General features: G+C 56.5%; 1 protein-coding gene across 3 annotated transcripts in view; it reads right to left on the bottom strand.

Annotated features, from left to right (window-relative positions):
* The window catches only part of SMYD3 (SET and MYND domain containing 3), a 748,180-nt gene that overhangs the window by 93,519 nt on the left and 632,921 nt on the right, over window positions 1–21,740 (bottom strand). For all 3 annotated transcript variants that reach the window (XM_058309394.1, XM_058309396.1, XM_071207324.1), the window contains one exon: window positions 1,547–1,634. In XM_058309394.1, coding sequence (XP_058165377.1) covers window positions 1,547–1,634 — 88 coding nt within the window. The remainder of the gene's footprint in view (window positions 1–1,546; window positions 1,635–21,740) is intronic.

The following is a 21,740-nucleotide window of genomic DNA, read 5'->3' as shown; positions in this document are numbered from 1 at the left end:
CTGCCGGCCCCGAGGCTGCTCGTTCCAGGCCCCTCGTCCTGCCCTGACCGCGGTGCGCTCCTCCACACTGACCTCGCTACGTCTACCTCGAACTGGAGAGAAAGTTCTAGACGTGGTCAGACGGACACGCTCGCTGCTCTCCTGCTGGTTCTGTAGTTCCATTAATGAGCCCACGACTACCGGAGCCTCCGGGCGGGAGGAGGGTTTATGCCAGACTCCTAAGCTGTATTACCTTCTCCTTACTTATTTCATGCCCTCTGCTCAGTTTTGTGCATATTTATACCCTTGAACTTTTTGACCCAAACAGACTACTATTCACACGCTTGTGAGAGTGCCTCTTTTCAGACACGGGCACCGTGCAAGCCCATCGGGATCTTTTGAGCCCTCGTCCCCCCAGCTCAGCCCCCTCCATCTCTGCACCTTGTGGAAGGTCACGGCTGCCTCCCTGTCGCGCAGTGTGGAAGAGGACTGCACGAGGACAGAGCCCTGCCGGTGACGGGGTCCGCCGAGCAGCACTCTGCCCGCTAGTCCACCAGGAGTAGGACGCCTGCTACGCATTTACCTAGCACGAATTTCTTGGCTATTTTCACCAAAAACCTCTCTGAAATCTAGATAGCACTTCCCCAGCAGGCAGGGTGTTAGCCTAGCTCCACAGGGCGCTGGCTCTCGCCCTCAGCGTGCCAGGGCTCCTTCCCGCTCCTTTACTGACCGACTCCAGATCCCTTACCAAGCCTGCCCACACTCCCTCCCCAGGCTATGGGTTTCAGAAATACTTCTTTCATCTTAAAAATAGAAACACTCTCCAACTCCCTCTCCCGGCCTGTACAGTTCCCTCCAGAGCACTGTCTGCAGCTTAGCATCCTCATCTGCAGGGCTTCCAGTGCCCGGCTGCCAGTACCCCCATCAGCCGGCGTCCTGTCATGTATTTTCCAGCTCTCCTGGCCTTCTCTCAGCCCTTACCTGGTGGCTTCCGGCGCCTCTTTTGCTCAGGTGAACTCCTCTCCCGGTCCCGAGCCTGCCTCGGTGCATGTTCACACAGCACATGGGCGGCCCTGTCTCCCAGCTGACCTCCATCTCCCTACTCTGACCTCTCACCTGACCCACCTGTGATCCTATTTGTGCAAGAAGAGTTTGCACTGCAGCAACCTCGGTGGGCACCTCAGGCAAGGCTGGTTCAACATGAGGCTTCAGATCACTACGTTATAAGGACTCTAAGCCTTTCTTTCTAGGGACGCAGGTGGTTCAGAGAGAGAGGGAACCCAGGAACGTGTCACCTTTGCCACAGGAAGAGACGGCTGCGTGCTGTCCTCCTACTGGGCAGCGCCGCGTGGTTGTTTTCTACAGTGGGGGGCAGTCGGGCTGCTCTTGCCCGCACCGTCACAAGCCGTTATCCCACTTTTGGGCTGGGGTCAGGAAGGGCGCTTGTGGCCACGGAAGACAACGAAGCTTACTGGCTCCCGGGGAGGCCCGCGGCCTCATTCACACCAGGCTCCAACCAACGAGGAGCAGGCCCAACAGTCTAAGGTGATCCGCAGGTAAAGGATACTCCGTTGCGCCTTCAGTTCTTCGATTTTTTTCAGGGACTCTTGAACTTCCTTCCATACTTGCTCGTCTCCGGCGAGCATTTCGGCATCCTGCAGAGGCCAAATTAAACCAGAAGGGAAGACAAACTCAATACAAAAATGGGCAGGGATAGCAGCATTAGGCGCAATAGCCAAAGGGTGCGAACACCCGCGACACCCATCGATGGGTGAGTGGGTGAACAGTCTGTGGTCTCTGCATCAGCGCACTCTTACTCAGCCTTAACAAGGCACGAAGGAGTCCCTGCTGCCACGTGCATGGACCGGGAAGACACTATGCTGATGACAGGCGTGAGACCCAAAAGGTCGCCTTGTACCACTCCGAGTACATGAAATTCCCAGGAGAGGTGAATCCAGTGACAGAAAGCAGACGGCAGGGGGCCAGGGGACGGGGGACGGCAGAATGGGAGGCGCTGCTTAACGGGGTGGGCGTCCTCTTGGGGTGAGAGAATGTTCTGGGCCCAGGTAGCGGGGTGGTTGCTCAACATTATGAGCATACCAAACGCTGCTGAACTGCTCGCTTCAAAACAGTTTTATGTAAATTTCACCTCAATTTAAAAAAAACCTTTAAAAGTGGGCAAAAGACTTGAACAGGCATTTCTCCAAAGAAAATACAAAAATGGCCAATAAACCCACAAAAAGATGCTCAACATCATTAGCCATCAGAGAAGTGCAAATCAAAATAGTAAACCACCGCTGCATACCCTCTAGGGTAGTTACAGTCAAAAACACAGATAATAAAAATTGTTGGAGAAGATAGGGAAAACCTGAAGCCCTCAATATATACCGGTGGAAATGTAAAATTGGCAGTTCCTCAAAAACTTAAACATAGAGTTCCCATATCACCAACAATTCTACTTCTAGGTATATACCCCAGGGAAATGAAAACATATGTTCACACCAAAACTTGTCTACAAATGTTCACAGCAGCATTATTCAAAATAGCCAAGTAGCCCAAAATTAGAAACAACCGAAATAACCAAGAATGGGTAAATAGATCATTAAATGTGGTATATCCATGTAACTGAATATTATTCAGCAACAGAAAGAAATGATACACGTTACGAAGTGGATTTCACATAGCATGGATAACATCATGGAAAGTGAAAGAAACCAGTCACAAAGGACCACATGCTGTACGATTTCATTTCTATGAAATGCCCATGGAAACGATTTAGCAGTTGCCCTGGAATGAGCACTGAGAAGGGGAGAGGAGTGGATATGACAGGGGGATGACTGCAATAGGTGCAGGGTTATGTTAGGGTGCTGGAAGTGTTCTAAAATTGAGGGGGGCCATGGCAGCACAACTCTGTGAATACCCCAAGTACCACCACAACCTCCACTTTGACGAAGGGAACTGTATGGTACGCGGATTATCTACCATTCGATAAACCTGTTTTAAAAAAAAAAAAAAACAAGAAGGGGAAGCAGGGTTAGAGTAAGAATCATTTGTCATGTAAGACCTACAATAACACTTAACCAAATAGAGAATTATTAATCGAATGAGGCTGGGGGGTGGGAACATGGCGATGGACCCACAGGCAGAGCTGAACGCTCTCACAAAAACCACCGGGAAGGAGCCAAAAGCTGTCTGAGGGGCCTGCTTTCGGGGTCAGCAGACCAGGACAGTGCTACACAACTCCCAGAAGGGCGAGGGACAGAGAGGCGAAGAGGCTGAAACGACACACCTGAGTTACCAAGTCCCCGCGGCAGCCGAGAAGGGCTCCCCTCCTGCACCCCAAGATATTAAACTGGGGTACAACCTCTTTCTCACTGCAGCCAACTGAGGGGAACAGACATCTTCCTCCCTGTCAAGGGCATAGGGAGAGGAGGTTCGGGTGCTTTTCTTCAGTGAATTTGGCCAGCAGAGCCCACTTTCAATCTCCTCTCTGGAGATTCAACACAGGAACAAAGGAAACACAGACTGAAACACCTCCATGGAAAGGTGCACTGACTGGCACCATCTGCTGGCTGGTTTGGAAATTGCATGGACAAAAACTGTTCACTCTCTGCAGCCAATGCCTGGGAGAAAATCTGAGGCCCACTAGTGAGTCTCTGGCCCAATTCTGAAAACTTAAGCTGGGCAATTTTAAAGACTGAGAATAAGTGAACCAAATATCAAAGATGAGTTGTGGAGAAAAAAATTAGGCAAGAGAGAGAAATTAGCCATTGGAGTAAATACACCAACATATTTAGATGCCTAGACATGAGCAAAAAATGACTAGCCATACGAGGAAACAGGAAGAGATGGCCCAGCCGAAAGAGCAAACCAAGTCTCCTAAAGAGATACAGGATTTAATACAATTAATCAGCGATAATCACACAACTCTCTAAACCACATCAAAGAAATTAAAGAAAATATGACTAAAGAAATAAAGGATATTAAGAAGACACTGGGAGAGCATAAAGAACAATTTGAAGGCCTACAAAAAAAGTAACAGACCTTATGGGAATGAAAGACACAATGGATGAGATTAAGAATACATTACAGCAGATCTGAATTGAAGACAAAATTAGTGATTTCAAAGATAGAACATGTGAACTGGAAAAGATAGGAGAACAGAAAGAGAACAGAACAGAAAAAAATGGAATGGAGTCTCAGGCAACTGAATGACAATGTAAAACACACAAACATTTGCATTACTGGTATCCCAGAAGGAGAAGAGAATGGAAAAGAGGCAGAGAGAATATTTGAGGAAATAATGACCGAGAACTTCCCAAACCTTATGAAGGACAAAAATATCAATATCCAAGAAGGACAATACACCCCAAATAGAATAAGCCCTAACAGACCTACCACGAAATACCTTCTATTCAGGATGATAAATATGAAAAATAAAGAGAGGATTCTGAAAGCAGCAACAGAAAAGCAAAGCATCACATACAAGGGAAACGTGGTAAGAGTCAACGCTGACCTCTCATCAGAAACCATGGAGAAAAGAAAGTGGTATAATGTATTTAAGGTATGAAAGAGAAAAACTGCCAGCCAAGAATTCTGTATCCAGCAAAGCTGTCCTTCAAAAATGAGGGTGAGTTCAAAGTCTTCATAGACAAACAAAAACTGACAGAACATGTTACCGAAAGATGAGACTTGCAAGCGATACTAAAAGGGGTGCTGCAGCCTAAAAGGAAAAACCAAGGGTAAGAGATTTGGAGAAGAGTTTAGAAATGAAGATTATTAGGAAGAGTAAACTAAAGGATAAGAAGACAGACAATAGAACAATATGACAACAGAGAGCCAAAGGACAAAATGGATGAAACAATCCAAAGTTTTCAAGTAGCCCTTCCCATCTGTCCAATGAACCCTGAAATACGGAAAGACCTTTCTTGGGCAAGAATGCTCCAGGAGCAGCTGTAAGTGACACAGAGGATTAAAAAGAGCGAATCATCAGCAGAAGTAACTGATTTCTCACCAAAGTCAATTCCTGACTATGACTCTGAAAGTGATGAGATTGTTGCTGTTTGTGCAGCGCTTGCTGAGAAACAGAATTGAGCTTCAACAAATGAACAACAGTTCCTGTGTCTGCCCCTAGGACTGTGGAGACTGTGGCTGAGAAGGAAGATGGTGCCCCAGCGCCAGAAGGCTCGGTTTTTATCAAAGCCCGAGAAAGGAAAATGCACAGCATGAATTATTTGAATCTGTCTTTTTTGATTATCATTTAAAATTTAGATACAAGGACAATTATTCTGGAGAAACAGGGCAAAACCACTGTTGGTAAGATAAGTCTTTCAGATGAAGCATATAAATCTAAATGGTAGCATTACTGTACAGTGTTTGGACTATGCTTTAATAAGTTATGATTTATATTTAAGATCGGAATTCTGAGCAAAATGTTTTCGATGTATAAATTTAATTTAATCCAAATATATGCATGGATACACTTTAAAGACACAACTTGGAAAGCAAATTCTTGACTACTAAGTAACTTGGTCAGTGTTGTTAAGATGTTGACTCATTGACTTTTATTTTATGATGAAGGAAATAAGTGATTGCTTTCTCTCCTAGAAATATACTGCTGTTACTGTCCACTCTGTTTTCCTTGCTTCTATGGAGGAAGTTGATCACAACTCTTGCATGTTTTTAATATTCATTTTGATTCAAAGGTGTGGTTTTATTATATGTGGAATCTTTGAAAGTTAAGCCAAAAATGCATGCAATGTGGACATTCTGAAGTTCTTAATTCTGATTTGTGCTTAAGTTTTGATTCAAAGAAGTTTTAACAATGGTAGTTGTCTCTCAGTATTTGTTAGATGTGTGAAGTACTGATACATGTCACAATGAGGTTTTCTGTTTTAGATGGCCACTGTAGGTAGGTTAGTCCTTTCCACAAGTGAGCCCTTTTTTTAAATGTGTATCTTTTAAATGAGTGGCTTTTACAGACACATCATAACAAATTGTACTGCTACATTTAAAAACATAGGGGATGATGTGGGAGAGGGAGGGGGACATAGGAATCCCTCCTACTCTGGATGTAACTTTTCTGTAATCTAGAATGTCTTTAAAAATAAAGCTTATTATATTAAAAAACGAGGCTGGAGAAAAGGCAGGCGTATACAGTTCCATTCACGTGCGCCAATTTTAGCATCTGCAAACACTAAAAACGGAACCGTAAGCTCACAAGCCCCAGGCCCCAGGTCTGCTCCTGAGCAGCACAGGGCCTCCGGCTCCCCTGCCAGCCCGGGTCCCAGCACCCAGCGGGTGCCTGCAGCGGCCGGGGCTCACCCAGGGCCTGTGGGCTGCATCTCTGAGCACATGTGCCAGCCCAGCTCTGGGAGCTCGCCCGTGGCTTCGCTTCCCCTTCCCTAACTCCCACAGTGTGGGAGATCCTGCCTGGCGAGGGAGCAGGCGTGGGGGGTGAGTAACCCCCGGGGCAGGTGATGGAGGCGCAGTCTGCGGGGATCTGAGAGCAGTAAGAGCAGCGGGAAGCGGGTCTCTTCTAGGAGCACCGTGCACAACGCCCCAAGAATGACCAGGACAATCCTCCCGCCCTCCAGGCAGAAGGCTCCCACCCCGAGGCACACCACTAATGAACAACGAGCAGGTGGGGAAACTGAGGTCAGAGAGGTTAAGGGACTTCCCCACATCACAAGCTTGACTCGAGTTAGAGCGAACTCTGTCTGATACGTGGCAGTTTCAGAGTATTTTCATGAATCCCCAAAAGAGAAAGATCACGTTCGTCCACTAGCCTGTCCCTCTGGGTTTTACATTCAGCTGAGGCGGCTCTGATTGAACTACCTGTTAAGATTAGAGCTTGCTGATTCAACTACACGGGTAAGGTGTGACTCGGGGAGTCCCCCGGTGGGTCTGGAATAGACGGACACACGGACAGGCAGACACAAGAGGACACACGGAGGAGCGAGCGCTGTCATTCCGACCCTGCCCCGTGACAGAGGAAAGGCTCCAACAGCCACGGCCGGCAGGGAGGAGCCATGCCTGCCAGCTTCCCGCTGACCTCGGGAGGAGAGCCGAGGCCGCCCAGGAAGCCTGGGGCAAGCCCTGCGCGGCCTGCAGAAGCGGAAGAAGCAGGGCCCAGGAGCCCCCCGAGGAGGAGGCCCAGGGGGGAAGCTGAGGCCCGCAGCGCCGCCCGCCATCTTGCTTCGCCATGTGGCCGCCGACTCGGGTGAGACGGCACCTCTTACGGCCCCATGAGCTGGACTTTCCGCAGCCCTGGGACTGTAGGCTTTTACCCCAAATAAACACCCCATATAAAAGCCAACAGCTTTTATATGGGGTAACATGCGGGCATTTTTTATAGGTGTAATGTGGGTGTAACACGGGGGAATTTTGGGGACATTGGAATTGTCCTGCACAACAATGCAATGATGAATACAGGCCGTTATACATGTTGTTAAAACCTATAAAATTGTATGGTACCAAGTGTAAACCACAATGTAAACTATAGTCCATGGTGAGCAGCAGTGCTTCAACATGTGCTCATCAATGGTAGCAAATGTCCACACTAATGAAGGACGTTGTTAACGTGGGAAAGTAGGGGAGGGGTGGGGTCAAGGGAATCCCCTATGTTTTTGATGTAACGTTTATATAATTTAATGCTTCCTTAAAAAAAATAAACACAAACCGATCTCTGGTACCTTGCACGGGCAGCCCTCTGGTGGGCTCCTACAGGCACAGCTGTGGCGTTCTGGTCTCCGCACTCGCCTGCCGCCGGCGCAGTCCGGGGCTCCTTAGCGTGCGGCCAGGCCCTGGGCCTCTGACGCGGGCCGTCCGTACAGCAGCCACTAGCCACGCGGGGCTAAAACTCCATTGCTTACGAACCGTAGCCTTCCGTTCCCTAGTTTCACTAGCCGTGTTTCACGTGTTCAACAGCCACACGCGGCTGTGGCTACTGCGCTGGCCGGGCCGGGTGAGTCCTGACCCTGCAGAAAGTTCTAGTCGACAGCACTGCTTTAAAGACTTTACTCAAAGGATAAACCCTCATCAGCCACTACGGAAAGCCAGGTGTTGAAGATCCACTGGATCCTGAAGCAGGCTGAGAAACCATCCCGGGGACACACACGGGATCACGGCCGGCGTGGGGCGACGACGGTGGTGAACGGCGGGGGCGGGGGCTGGGTCAGGCTGGCCACACCTCCCTAGGGTTTTGTCCATGCCTAGGGGAAGGTTCATACAAAGCCCCTGTGGAATCACGGCTCGGGGAAGCCCACGTTAGTGGTGGGAAGATACACGTCACACAGGAGAGCCCGAGAAGGAAGGAAAAAAAGAGATCCCAAGCGCAGGGCGAGGCAGAGGGCTGCCTGTCCCCGGCAGCACGGCGTGAGGGTCCGTGTGTACATGGGCTCCACAGGGGTGGAGCGGAAGGGGGTGGTTTTCAAAAAGACACTGCCAGCGCACCCCACTTCTTTCAGGAATGGCTAAAGAAGAACCAAGTCTCCTGTGATAGAAGAGGGGGGAGTCAAGTGCTTTAATGAGCTAAGTGTCCTTCGCTTGCCAAATGCTTGCTGCAGGCTTGCATGAAATCATCTTCCCAATGTATTAAGTCTTGACAGTCACGGCCACTCATTATTAAACCTTCACATCTTATGCTCCACTCCTGGCAGCTCGAACCGCAGGCTCTTGCTTGCCAGTCGCTATGGTTGGCAGAGTAATGCCCCTTCTGCTCCCCAAATGTCCACATCCTAATCCTGGAAGCTGTTCAGAAGTCAGGGTACGTGGCAAAGGAAGTCAAGCTGCTCATCGGCCAGCTCCATCCCCCAGAAGACCCTGGACTGGCCGGGTGGGCCAAGGTCACCCCCACAGTCCTTACAAGTAGAGGAGGTGGCCGAGGAGGTCCAAGTGGTGTGCAGTGAGAAGGGCTCGGCCTGCTGCCACCAGGACGGAGGAGAGAGCCGCCCGCCTAGAAAGGTGGGCGGCAGCCTCGAGACGCTGGGAAAGGAGGGACGGGTTCTCCCTGGCATCGCCCAAGGAGCGCGCCCTGGCCTGGGCCCTGCTGCCGGTGCAGCGAGGTCCCCGTTAGACCCTGGACCGCACAGCTGTGCGATGGTCTGGCAGTGCTGTCTTAAGCCACCATGGTCGGGATCATTTGTTACAGCAGCAGCAGAAAACTAATACCGCCCCTAACATAACTTCTGTTTTTCTGACCACTGGAGCTCTGCACATGCCCCTCCCAGACCTGGAATTAATTAATTCAATCATTCACTTACTCAGTTAGCATTTAATAAGTGCCTGTTAGGCATGGTCTAGGCACTGGGAAGAGAGCAGCAAGCAAAGGCCATCACAGGGCTTATACTCAAGGAGGAGGAGAAGGGGAGAGGAAACCCACATGCACAGAAGTACAGCAGACATGTTGTTAGAGGGAAGAGGGCTGACGAGGCAGGTGCCCTGAGAAGCTGGCTCAAGAGACAGGCCTGCAGGAAGCCAGCGGTGGGGCCCGAGAGCACTGGGAGGGGAGCATAGAGGCCGCACGCTCAGCCAGCACGGGCTGCGCTGCTGCAGAGCCCCGGGACCTGGCCAGCATGCTCGAGGCCGGCGCAGCGAGTGGGCGGCTGGGTCTGCGCGGCCACAGCCCCCCTCAGGCGTGGGCCTCCTGGAGCTAAGTGCAGTTCTGCTTCCATCCCGCCTCTCCCAAATGCCTAGCCCAGAACTGCGCACTAGCAGCGTTCAGCAAGTTTCTCCTGCACGGATTCTAGGAGCCCTCACAGAACCCGCGAGGCGCGGCTACCTGCAGTTCACAAGGAAGAAATGAGGGAGTCAAGGCTCCAGGAACTGGCCCAAACGTCCTCACGCCCCAGCTGCCGCGGTGGGACCGGGCCGCGCGCATCCCACTGTCGAAATGACGACGGCTTTGGGTTTGTTTTTCTCCTGGGCTTGCTTAGCTCCTGGGAGCTAGTAAGTTCAAACAGCTTCAGCTCACGGCCCTAAAGAACTTCCTGGGACTGACGCTGTAGGAAGGGCCGTAAGGCCCCAACACGGGCGCCACAGCGCGTTCCACACTCTGCCTAGCGGGTGAGCCCCGGCCCAGAGCAGACACCCCGCAAGGAGGCTCCCCCCGCATGGCCGCCTCGAGGCCGCTGGCCGCCGTGCCCCGCGCCGGCCTCTGCCCCGAGCCGCAGCCTCTTTGGCCAACAGAGGAGCGGGCGAGGCTCGAGACTGCGCGCCCACGTGAGGAACAAGAGCCCCCAGGACGACTTCCGGGGAGCAGACAGGCTCGGGCACTGCCGGCGGCGCCCAGGGCGCTCTGGAAGGGCCCTGCCGCTGCCAGCTCCCCCGCCCCTGGCTTGCCCCCCACTCTCTTCCCGTCCTCCTGTCCCCACAGGGGCCGCGTCCCTCCCCCCACAGCAGCCACAAGGAACACACGCACTGGCGCACGCACGTCCGTGAACAGGACACGGCGACTGAGAGAACCTCCCGTAAACCCTACTTTTCCAGTTCCAAAGATGAGGAGATTCATAGGCTCTTTTTCACAGGTCCTGAGGTATGAATTCAGTAAATCTGTTATGTGCTTACATTCGTGATTTCTTATCCACACACCTTTTTCCAAAGACACATACTATCATTCAGGTTAAAGTTTTTAAAGGGAAAAAAACCCTTTAAGAATTCCATTGTTACAATCTAAAAGGAGCTCGAATGGGTAAGTCTTGAAATGCATTTTCAGGAAGTGGAAAACATTTACTTTATACGTTCATAATTGTTAAAAGTCAAATGTACTATTGCTGAGTGTTCTACTAATTACACAAATAATTGAGGCTCTGTGAGCCGTTGGTGGTGGGGATGTAAAACGGTGCAGCCGCCGTGGAAGGCAGACTGGCGTTTCCTCAGCATGTCACCGCAGAGCCCCCGTGTGACCTGGCCGTCCCGCTCAGGCTACGCCCAGGCCTTGAGTCACAGTCGCCGAAGATGGAAGGACCCGAGGTCCACAGCAGTTGAAGGAGGAACAAAGTGCGGTGTGTCCACAGACACGCGACGGAATACTGCCTGGCCACCGAGGGACGAAGTCCTGGGACCTGCAGCAGCATGGACGGACCCTGCGGACACCATGCCGCGCGCAATAAGGCAGGCTGGAGGGCAGGTACGACTTCACCTGTAGGAAGTAACTACAGCAAGCAGACTCCAGGGTCAGAAACCAGAGCCGGTTTCCCAGGGGTGGGGCTACTGCCTCAGCAGCAGGCGTTCCTGCTGGGGCCGCGCGAGAGTCTTCGTCATGGGTGGTGGGTGGTGGGTGGTTGGCCCAACTTTGTGAAGGTCAAAACTCCACTGAATTGTATAACTAAAAAGGAATTTTAGGTTGTGTATGTTACCAGAATAAAAATAAAAATAAAACAAAAAAATTAGAAAACTTATTTGGCCCAGCAGCAGGAGGAGGTCCAGGAAGTGAAGTCGCTCCTGGGAAAGGCCAGCGCGTTCGGAAGCCGCTGGTTCAGCACTCGTGCCTCTGCCCTCCAGCCGTCCTCTCCTGGGGCTCAGGCTGCTCACCGTGAAGCCAGAAGCTGGGTCCGATGGCCACCAACACGCTCTCTGCTTGAGCCCTCTGGAATTTTAATCTTCAGCCACGCAGAGCCAATTTGGGTCCACCTTTGATGGCCACCATCTCCCTCTACTCTAGAGAAGTCCTTAGAAAGCTTTTCTTATTTTAAACGCTAAGAGCATGGAAATAGCTCACTTAAGGCAGAAAGGGGGCGGTTGTTTTCAGGTTCTGTAGGACTGAGCTTCCGTAAGTCCTCCCTCACCTGCCCCACGTGGCCAAGGGCCGACCCTGCACAGTCTGAACGGAGGCTGGCTAAGCTCCAGGAGCCTCCCTCTCGGCCGCGGTGGGTCCCGCCCACTCCCCATCCCCGTCTCTCCGCTGCTACCCCTACTCTTCCAACTGGAATTCCCTTTGGCTCTGCCAGAACTTGAATTGTAGGTTTCTGCTCGTTGCTTGCGCCGTCACTGGGTTGACATCTTTGGCTTTCTTTCCACTGGCCCTTTCAGCCTTGCCCACAGTGCCCTCCACCAGAAGCCGCTCCTCCCGCCCTCCGCCTCGGCCAGTGCTCCTGGCCGCGACCACCGCTCTGCATGGTCCTGCCTCAGCCCCGGGCTGTCAGGAACGGTGCCGACGACCACTCCATCCCCGGCCTGCCCACAGCTCCTCGAGGGGCCTGGCCTGAGCGCATCTGTGCTCCTGGTGCCAGCACAGTCAATTACTCAGGAAATGTTTGGTGTCACAAAGACTGAGCGAAAAGAGCAGGGATCTTCCACAGCCCCTGGGTAACCGTTTACTAGAATAAAACACCTTAAACAGACCCACAACAAAACAGCAGGGAGAATCCCAGTTGCCATGGCCAGGTCATGTCTGCCGAGACGATATGACCAAGTCCTAACAACAACCTCAGAACACCTCTCGGGAACGAGGCCATTCAGATGAGGTCACGCTGGAGCAGGCCCGACTAGCATAGAGGCGGCACGGACGTGCCACGGAGGGCATCACGAGAGGAGGGAGAGCAGAAGGGCGTCACGAGAGGAAGGAGAGCAGGGGGCCATCACGAGAGGAGGGAGAGCAGGGGGCCGTCACGAGAGGAGGGAGAGCAGGAGGGCGTCACGAGAGGAGGGAGAGCAGGAGGCCGTCACGAGAGGAGGGAGAGCAGGAGGCCGTCACGAGAGGAGGGAGAGCAGGGGGCCATCACGAGAGGAGGGAGAGCAGGAGGGCATCACGAGAGGAGGGAGAGCAGGAGGGCATCACGAGAGGAGGGAGAGCAGGAGGGCGTCACGAGAGGAGGGAGAGCAGGAGGGCGTCACGAGAGGAAGGAGAGCAGGGGGCCGTCACGAGAGGAGGGAGAGCAGGGGGCCGTCACGAGAGGAGGGAGAGCAGGGGGCCGTCACGAGAGGAGGGAGAGCAGGAGGGCGTCACGAGAGGAGGGAGAGCAGGGGGCCGTCACGAGAGGAGGGAGAGCAGGGGGCTGTCACGAGAGGAGGGAGAGCAGGAGGGCGTCACGAGAGGAGGGAGAGCAGGAGGCCGTCACGAGAGGAGGGAGAGCAGGAGGGCGTCACGAGAGGAAGGAGAGCAGGGGGCCGTCACGAGAGGAGGGAGAGCAGGGGGCCGTCACGAGAGGAGGGAGAGCAGGAGGCCGTCACGAGAGGAGGGAGAGCAGGAGGCCGTCACGGGAGGAGGGAGAGCAGGGGGCCGTCACGAGAGGAGGGAGAGCAGGGGGCCGTCACGGGAGGAGGGAGAACAGGGGGCCGTCACGAGAGGAAGGAGAGCAGGGGGCCGTCACGGGAGGAGGGAGAGCAGGGGGCCGTCACGGGAGGAGGGAGAGCAGGAGGGCGTCACGGGAGGAGGGAGAGCAGGGGGCCGTCACGAGAGGAGGGAGAGCAGGAGGGCGTCACGAGAGGAGGGAGAGCAGGGGGCCGTCACGAGAGGAGGGAGAGCAGGGGGCCGTCACGAGAGGAGGGAGAGCAGGGGGCCGTCACAAGAGGAGGGAAAGCAGGAGGGCGTCACGAGAGGAGGGAGAGCAGGAGGGCGTCACGAGAGGAAGGAGAGCAGATGGCCGTCACGGGAGGAGGGAGAGCAGGAGGGAGTCACGGGAGGAGGGAGAGCAGGGGGCCGTCATGGGAGGAGGGAGAGCAGGGGGCCGTCATGGGAGGAGGGAGAGCAGGGGGCCGTCACGAGAGGAGGGAGAGCAGGAGGGAGTCACGGGAGGAGGGAGAGCAGGAGGGCGTCACGGGAGGAGGGAGAGCAGGGGGCCGTGGACAGTGGAGCAGGAGACGGCAGGGACGCAGCTACAGGCCAGGGCCGCCAAGGACTGCCGACCGACACGGTAGCCCCGGGAGGCCGGGAGGCTGCACACGCACGACTCCCTGACGTCAGGCGTTCGGCCTCCACGAGTGCGAGATGACAGGCTCCTGCGGTTTGGGCCGCCCACCCGTGCTCTCGGGGCGGCAGGCTGGAAACGCACCCGTCGAGGCGGGAGTGCGGCTCTTCCCACGCGGGCTTCCCCCCTGGCCTGGTTCTGGCACAGCTGCGTCAGTTATGCTGGAAAAGGACGTGATCCCACCGTCGCGGCCTGCATTTGCCAACTGCCATGGATGCGCTTTAGAACCTGTGACTCTGTCCCACAACGCAGGAACGCAGGGAGAGGGCCTGCCGTCTCGTGGGGAGGGCCCAGCCGTCCCCTGGCTCCTCCCTCAGACACCGCCCCGAGCCTCGCGCAGCTCTTTCGGCCCAGAGGCCCCCTCCCCGTCTGTGCCTGGGTGCACCAGGGGGGCCACCCAAGGTCCCTCACCCCGAGTCGCGCCGCAGAAGAGGTGCCACTTGGCATGTCACGCTCGCTTGGCCAAACGCTCCCTCGGGGTTTCAGACTAGGAGGTGCATCTGCGAGGCTCCAGCGCCCTCCGTGTACTAGAAAGTCGAGTCTCTTCGTACGGCGAGGGGGGGCTCTAGCGAGAGTGGCCGAGCACATCCTCGCGAACGTGACCGCTGGCTCTGCCAGGCTCAGGCATCGGCGCATCGGAGCTGCCTTGCGTCGGGAACCCTTAACCAGATGTGCTCCTTGGCTCACACGTGCTTGCTGTCGAGACTCTTGCACTGGGTAATTTCAGATGGCGCACATCAGAAAGAAAAGGAAAGGAGAAAGGCAATCTGCTTCCCAGTACTTCCTGCTATCCAACCCTCATGCAGACGCTAATTAGATTGGACTGGAGAGAGATGAGCATAAGACGGGAAATAAAATTAGTGAACATTTATAAACTTTTCCGGTAATTCAATAATTCTAGTGTCTTAAAAGAAGGAAAATTTTTTTTTTAAAGCAAAATGAGTTTCAAATATAGTGTCTGCACTCTATATTTGAGAGATTGGGAAGTCCTAAAATTCAAAGTCACGAGGGAAACCCAGTTGAATTTGCAGTTCCTTTGCCCGAGGTCGTCTGGCTCCTGGATGGCACGCGGGGCTAGCACTCATTGACCACACTGTTCAAAACCTTTGCGATTAACAGGAAATATCGGTGGTGGAACCAATGTCCACCTCCTTTGGCAAAAACAACCGAAGCAGGTCAGACTTAACCTGAGGGGGAAGAGGCTCTTTCATCAAGTGGAAAACCAGTGGCTCAAGGTAGAGCCTTCACTGCTAAGCGCCCACACCCCAGCCCACGGGTGCTTACGGGGGAACGTGGAGGAAGGCTCTGCACTGAGTCACCGGCAAACTGCAGTGGGTGTAAGTAGCCACCAACGAGAAGGTGGGGCCCCTGGCTCGGGGCGGGAGACAGGACCAGAGTCCCTGCTGCACCAGGCAAGCGTAGCAAGGCCTCTGCCTTCCAGAAGCCTCTGAGTGACGCGGGGTCGATGCGCCTCCGAAGCCCGTGCCCAGGCCTCTGGAAGCATGGGCGTCACGAGTGGCACAGCACCTTGAGTTCTCAGTTCCCACCCTCGAGGGGGCTGGCTGGACTCAGACCTGCTTGGCGGGAGGGAGAGAACCAGGCCTGCTGCAGTGCAGGGAGGACGTCGCCACCTAACCAAGCGCCCCGCACCTTCCCCACGTCTCCACATCCGCTGCCTCCGCCTGGAGGGCCCCTCAGCTTCATCACCCAGGAGATGCCCTTGTCACCCGCAAGAGCCATCTGGCCCTGCCCGGCCATGACCTGCACGGGCAGTCACCTGTGCGCCTTCCCCTGGCTCTAGCAGCCCGCGACGGCTTAGCTGTGACAGGGATGAGCAGGTGCCCGCGCGGTGACCAGGACAGGTTAGAGAAGGCCGACTCACAAAGGTGGTTCAGCTGGCTTCACAGAGCAGAGCTGAGAGCCTGCTCCCGACGTCCACAGTGGAGCAGCGCGCGTCCTTGGGGCCGGCTGGCCCTGCAGCCGGTGCCCTCTCTTCGGGCAGCAAGCCTACCCCAAAGCTCGTCCTGTCACGGCCTGGCTCCAGCTAGAGCCGACTGGAGCCGCCGCGCCCTGGCCCCCACTTGGCTCAGTGTCCACTGCGGCTGTCGGCATTTGCCAAACGCCCTGTGGACTTAGTTTCTCAGGCAGAAAGAAGGCTCCACTGCAAGGACAAACCGCCCCGAGCCCGCCCCTTCAGACGACGGCAGGAGCGAGGTGAACGTCCCAGGCACGCCGGGCTGCCACCAAGAGGACGCGGTCCCTTCACGGCCTGTGGGAAGGTGACAACAGCGTTGAGTGTGGGGGCCGGACTCCCGGAACCAGCAAAGCCTTTCCCAGACCCCCCCGCACAGCCCCACCGCAAACTGCCCGTGCCCATCCCCGTGCGTGGAAGTGCCCAGAGAAGAAGCCTATTGGCTGATAAAGAGCAGGTCGACTTAGAGGGGCACAGAGCAGCTGGCACTCATCGTAGGGACCTGCCCGTGCCAGGGACGCAGGCTGAAAACCTGCCTTTGATGAGGCACTGTGTGGAAAACCAGCACGAGGCTACTACGCCGGGCTATTTACAGTCGGGTGGAGCTGCAGCCGGGGACGCTTCCTTGCACCCTCCTCCACGCGGGAGCCTCGCTCCTGAGAATGGGTGCCAGGAAGCAGAGGGCTGTGGCTCAGCCGGCTAGAGCGCAGTCAAGAAATTCCTTCACATTTGTAGAGGGACTACGGAACGGAAGGCTGTGCAGCCCCAAGCCCCGACCCCCAGCTCCCATGAGTCCCGCCAGCCTCACTGCACACCACAACGGGCAGCCGGAGGCGCCGGGAGCGGGCGAAGACTTCACAGGAAAGGCCTTCTAACGGCAGCAGTCCCTAACACGAAGGAGGGCCCAAACGCCACGGCAGGCTTTCCTTAAAAGGAGACGGACGCCTCCACCCTCCTCTGCTCCCACCTTCCGCCTCTTCCTCCCTGGGGACAGTTATCTTTACTCTCCTTGGCAGACAGGGAAACGCCTCAACCTGCAGCAGGCCAGATTCCAGGGGGGTCCACGCAGCAACGCCCTGACAGTCAAGACCAGATTCCAGGGGGGTCCACGCAGCAAGGCCCTGAGGGTCACGAGCAGATTCCAGAGGGTCCACACAGCAACACCCTGACGGTCACGAGCAGATTCCAGGGGGGTCCACGCAGCAAGGCCCTGACGGTCACGAGCAGATTCCAGGGGGGTCCACGCAGCAACACCCTGAGGATCAAGAGTAGATTCCAGGGGGGTCCACACAGCAACGCCCTGAGGGTCATGAGCAGATTCCAGGGGGGTCCACACAGCAAGGCCCTGAGGGTCACGAGCAGATTCCAGGGGGTCCACACAGCAACGCCCTGACGGTCACAAGCAGATTCCAGGGGGGTCCACGCAGGCGCCCTGACGGTCACGAGCAGATTCCAGGGGGGGTCCACGCAGCAAGGCCCTGACGGTCATGAGCAGATTCCAGGGGGGTCCACGCAGCAAGGCCCTGACGGTCATGAGCAGATTCCAGGGGGGTCCACGCAGCAACACCCTGAGGGTCATGAGCAGATTCCAGGGGGTCCACACAGCAACGCCCTGACGGTCACAAGCAGATTCCAGGGGGGGTCCACGCAGCAACGCCCTGAGGATCAAGAGTAGATTCCAGGGGGGTCCACGCAGCAAGGCCCTGACGGTCACGAGCAGATTCCAGGGGGGTCCACGCAGCAAGGCCCTGAGGGTCACGAGCAGATTCCAGGGGGTCCACACAGCAACGCCCTGACGGTCACGAGCAGATTCCAGGGGGGTCCACGCAGCAAGGCCCTGACGGTCATGAGCAGATTCCAGGGGGGTCCACGCAGCAACACCCTGAGGATCAAGAGTAGATTCCAGGGGGTCCACACAGCAACGCCCTGATGGTCACGAGCAGGATAACGTGACGAGTGCCAAGATGTGGCTCCGGCGCCTGCAGAACGGGGGCTCGTAGCGGTCTACCTGCGCCGCTCCTGGCCTTCGGGATGTGCAGGCAGCACGCGAGCTGGAGGGGAGGCTGGCCCAGAGCCCAGCGCGGCCACTGGCCAGCTCCGCACCGGAGGCCAGCGCTGCCTCCCGCTCAGCCCCCGGGGCGAGCGTGATGATGGCTGTTGTGGCAGTGGCAGCGCCTCGCTCCCTCCATCCGCCCCCGGACGCCTGGCGTCTGCCGTGCGTGAGGAGCAACCTGGAATTACTCTAGGAGAGATGTCTGGATTTGTGGGTGGCAACACACTGCACACCCCTCTGCTCTATCTTCAGCAGCGTTTCCTTGTAAACAGAAGGCAGCGGCCGGAGCAGAGGGGGTGCGCGGGCTGAGGACGCCCATGCCCGGCCCGGCTCCGCGCGGGGCCCACCGGGATCCCGACGTGATCGCTCAGCTCATTCGTAAGGGCAGCGCTTACCGCGGGCAGCGCCCGCCTCAGAGGAGAGGGGCACGTGCTGTCTGCGAAGGCTCCCGATGACCCCGTGCGCCCCAGAAAGGAGCAGTGTAGTTGGGGCCACGCCAACGACTTTGGATAACAAGTCCGGGGACACAGGTCGAAACGTGCTTTTCCAGGCGGTGATCACTGAAGGTGACACATCAGCCCCGTCGCCTCGGCTCACTTGGTTTCCAAGCGCCTCCCCCGCCCCACAGAGCCGGGCGCACCGGGTCCCCCCGGTTTTACTAACACCCCGTAAGGCAGCACTGCCATCCTCAGACCACGTTTCAAGGAAGCAAAGAGTTCAATGAGAACACGTCACGATTTGAGAGGAAGGCTTTCCTCACGGCCTCAGCTTCATTTTCAAGAAGGAAAGCCCAGGCTTGCACTCTGCTTCTAGAGGGTTCTTCCAGCTGCTCTCTGAGCAGTGCTGTCGTCTGTGGGATAACACGTACAGATGAGGCCCCAGAAGCCAAGTGGGGGGAGGCAGAGCGCGCCCCTCGACGGCAGGCGGGGAGCGGCGGCCAGGGCCCACGCGACGACTCCTCGTGCTGCCCAGCCCCTGCGCGCCTGCACGAGACCCCCGCTTGGCGCAGCCGTGGAAGGGGCTCGCCGCCTCCCCCGGCCCTCCGTGGAGAGCACACGTCCGCGTCTCTTCTGTCCACCCCACAGGGCCGCCGGCCAGGGGACCCTGCGCAATGTCAAGGGTCAAGGCACTGGCCACGCGTGGCACCTGTGTGCCTCGCCCCTCGTCGCCGTCTCCTCCCGGCAGGCGTCACCGCCGACAGGGCCTTCCAGAGCTGCGTGAACGCGCCCAGATGGCGGCCGGGTGGCCCGCTCCCGAGGAGGAGCCAAGCCCGCACTGCCAGGGGAAGCGCGCGGGCGGCAGCGGCTGTCCTACAGGAGGACGGCCTTCTCGCCTCGACTCCTGACCCCCTGCCCCGGGGCAGGCTCCGGGGGCAGACGCGGAGGATTTGAGAAATTAGTAACTCTTGACCTGCTTTCATTTTCTTTTTGAGTCATACTCTAGGTGGGTCAAAATTACAGCGTTCAGCTGATTCTCTTCAGCGTTTCTGTTCCACTACCTTGTCATGGTCTGAGACTACAGGGGAAGTTCTAGCATCAGTCGCTGCGCCTCGTGCGTTAGGCTACGGCAGGGTTTCTTTTCTGGAAATAAATGGGAACATCCCTCCCGCCTGCGCAGGAGCAGATCGACCTCACCAGCGTCGCCCCGGAGCCCCTTGGGCTGCGCACCCAGCACTGCGCCCTCCGGCCAACCTTGCTAGTTCCACTCTCCTGGCTGTTTGGTTTAGAGAACAAATCCGACTGCCCCCTTTCATTTTACACTCTCCCTCCGCTTCTCTCTGGACCACTTCATCTGCTTTAACAGAGAGAGGGAAGAGTACAAAACAGACAAGAAACAGCGAGTCGGAAGTCCAGAACTCAAGTTTACTCCCGGGCAATGCCTTGCTGCTTCTCGCAGCGCCGAGACCCCAGGCCTGCGGGGAACGTGGCTTCTCTTTGACCACAGAGGTCCCTGCCTTTTTCTCCACCGTCCTCACAGTTCAGAGCAGCTTCATCCATTTAGGCCGGCAGAAAAGTATGTCCTGAGGATGGGCCCACGACCCCGACGCTCGGAGAACTTAAACACAACCTAGTAGTCCCGCACGAGCCCTTCTCATTTTTGCCGGTTCTGGCTTTTCAAACAGAAGGCGGCTCTTTTAGGGCTCTGTGCACACACCGGGTCCTCAGTAAAAGGCTTGTTAATTGTCTGCCATGGGGAGCCACAGGTCAGGATGAAGATGGCCCAAACCCAGAGAGGGTAATTTTTCAAAAATCAAGTTTTCTAGATAAAGCTTTGTTTTGTTTTGAATGGTAGAGTGATTTTTGTTATCGTTCCTCTCAAAACTTATCCGGGGAGTTGAGCCGTGTCGAAGGACTGAGAGCTGGACAGCTTTCTCGGGAATGGAGACCCAATGGACAGGAGGGCATTATTCTTAGGAACCCCACCGGGAAGACGCCTCTGTGCCCTTCCAGCTGAGCCCCTGGTCCCTGAGTCTCGTGCCCGCGGGCTCCGTCTGCCCCCAGCCCCCGGGCTCCCAGCCCTGGCCCCCAGGAGCCCCCTCGAGGGCTCTCCTCTGCCGTCACAGCTTCTCTGTCCCTTTAAGCCACTACGTGGACTCAGGGCCCTGCTCCGGGTCCTCTGCTAGGCTAAGAGGCAGCGACGGCCATGACACTGGGCGCGCTCGTGCTCGCGACTCCCGCAGGGTTTTCAGTGGCCGCCTTCGGAATGCGAAGCAGCTGTAAGAGCCAGGGCGGTCCCCTCCCCAGGCGCCGGCCCACCCCGCGGCTCGGGGGAACACAGAACTGGGGAGAGCCCACAGGAGTCTTCTCAGTTGTACAAAGCATAACTTATTAATTGGCTGCAATTTCACGTGTCCATTTTAAAAGGCATAATAAATAGAGAAATTAGCATAAGGCGGCCCTGAAAAAATGCCAACACTGACTAAATTCTGAAACAGGGTGATTCCAACTAAGGATGCTGGCCGCCGGCAGAGGGGCTAAGGAGAGCTGTAAGACGCTGCTGTCCGGGCGCTCGGCTGCGGCGCTGGCGTTCTAGGGTTATAAACAGGAAAGCCTTACGAGCACTTTAACAGGCACAGACTCTGACTTACATGTCAGAACAAAACGCCGAGAAGCCCGCATCTCTCTTTCGTACAGAGTTCCCGGGGTCTGAAGGTGACTTGGCGACAAAGGCTAAACGAGAAGAACAGAAGTACGCGGCTGCAGCTGGGGCAGACGGGACGTGAACCCCGCTTCAGAGAGCCGGTGCGCCCTCCTGCCTCTCAGCACGCTCCGGAGGGGTCTGGCTGTGACTGGCGTCCCGAGACAGCGGCCAGCAGGCGGGCCCGTGGGACGGCCGCTCGTCAGGCCTGGGTGTCGCGGGCCCCGCCGCAGCGCGCTCCTCGGGGAGCCTGGAGGCTGCTGTCACACGCCCGCAAAGCAGCGGCAGAAGCCCTCCAGGCAGAGCGCCCATGGGCTGTGCTAATTTCCCCAGCTGGTGCTCGAGCGGCTTCCTCGTTCACAGCGCCGGACCTCTCGGCTGCGCCCATGCCGAGGTTCCGGGCTGCCCTCTGCACGCTCCGCCGTGGCACCTCCCTGCGCTTCCCTAGCCTGGGCTGGCGGGCCTCCCCTTACGATGCACACGCGGACCCGAGCCTGGCGCCCCGCTCCTCTTCCCCACGCCCTGCTGCCTGCTCGCCGTCCACCAGCAGGCCGGAGCCGCCTGCACCCACCGCAGCCCCGCCCGCCCCTCCGTGCCAGGTGGCAGCGCCCTGCCTGTGCCGTCCTCCCTCCCCGGCCAGGAGGCCCTGCTCGCGCCACTCTGCAGCCTGCGGACAAGGCCCCGTGCGTGC

This window comes from Dasypus novemcinctus, chromosome 13 (genome assembly GCF_030445035.2).
Source record: "Dasypus novemcinctus isolate mDasNov1 chromosome 13, mDasNov1.1.hap2, whole genome shotgun sequence".
Taxonomy (NCBI): domain Eukaryota; kingdom Metazoa; phylum Chordata; class Mammalia; order Cingulata; family Dasypodidae; genus Dasypus; species Dasypus novemcinctus.
This window is presented reverse-complemented; position numbering and strand designations above follow the sequence as displayed.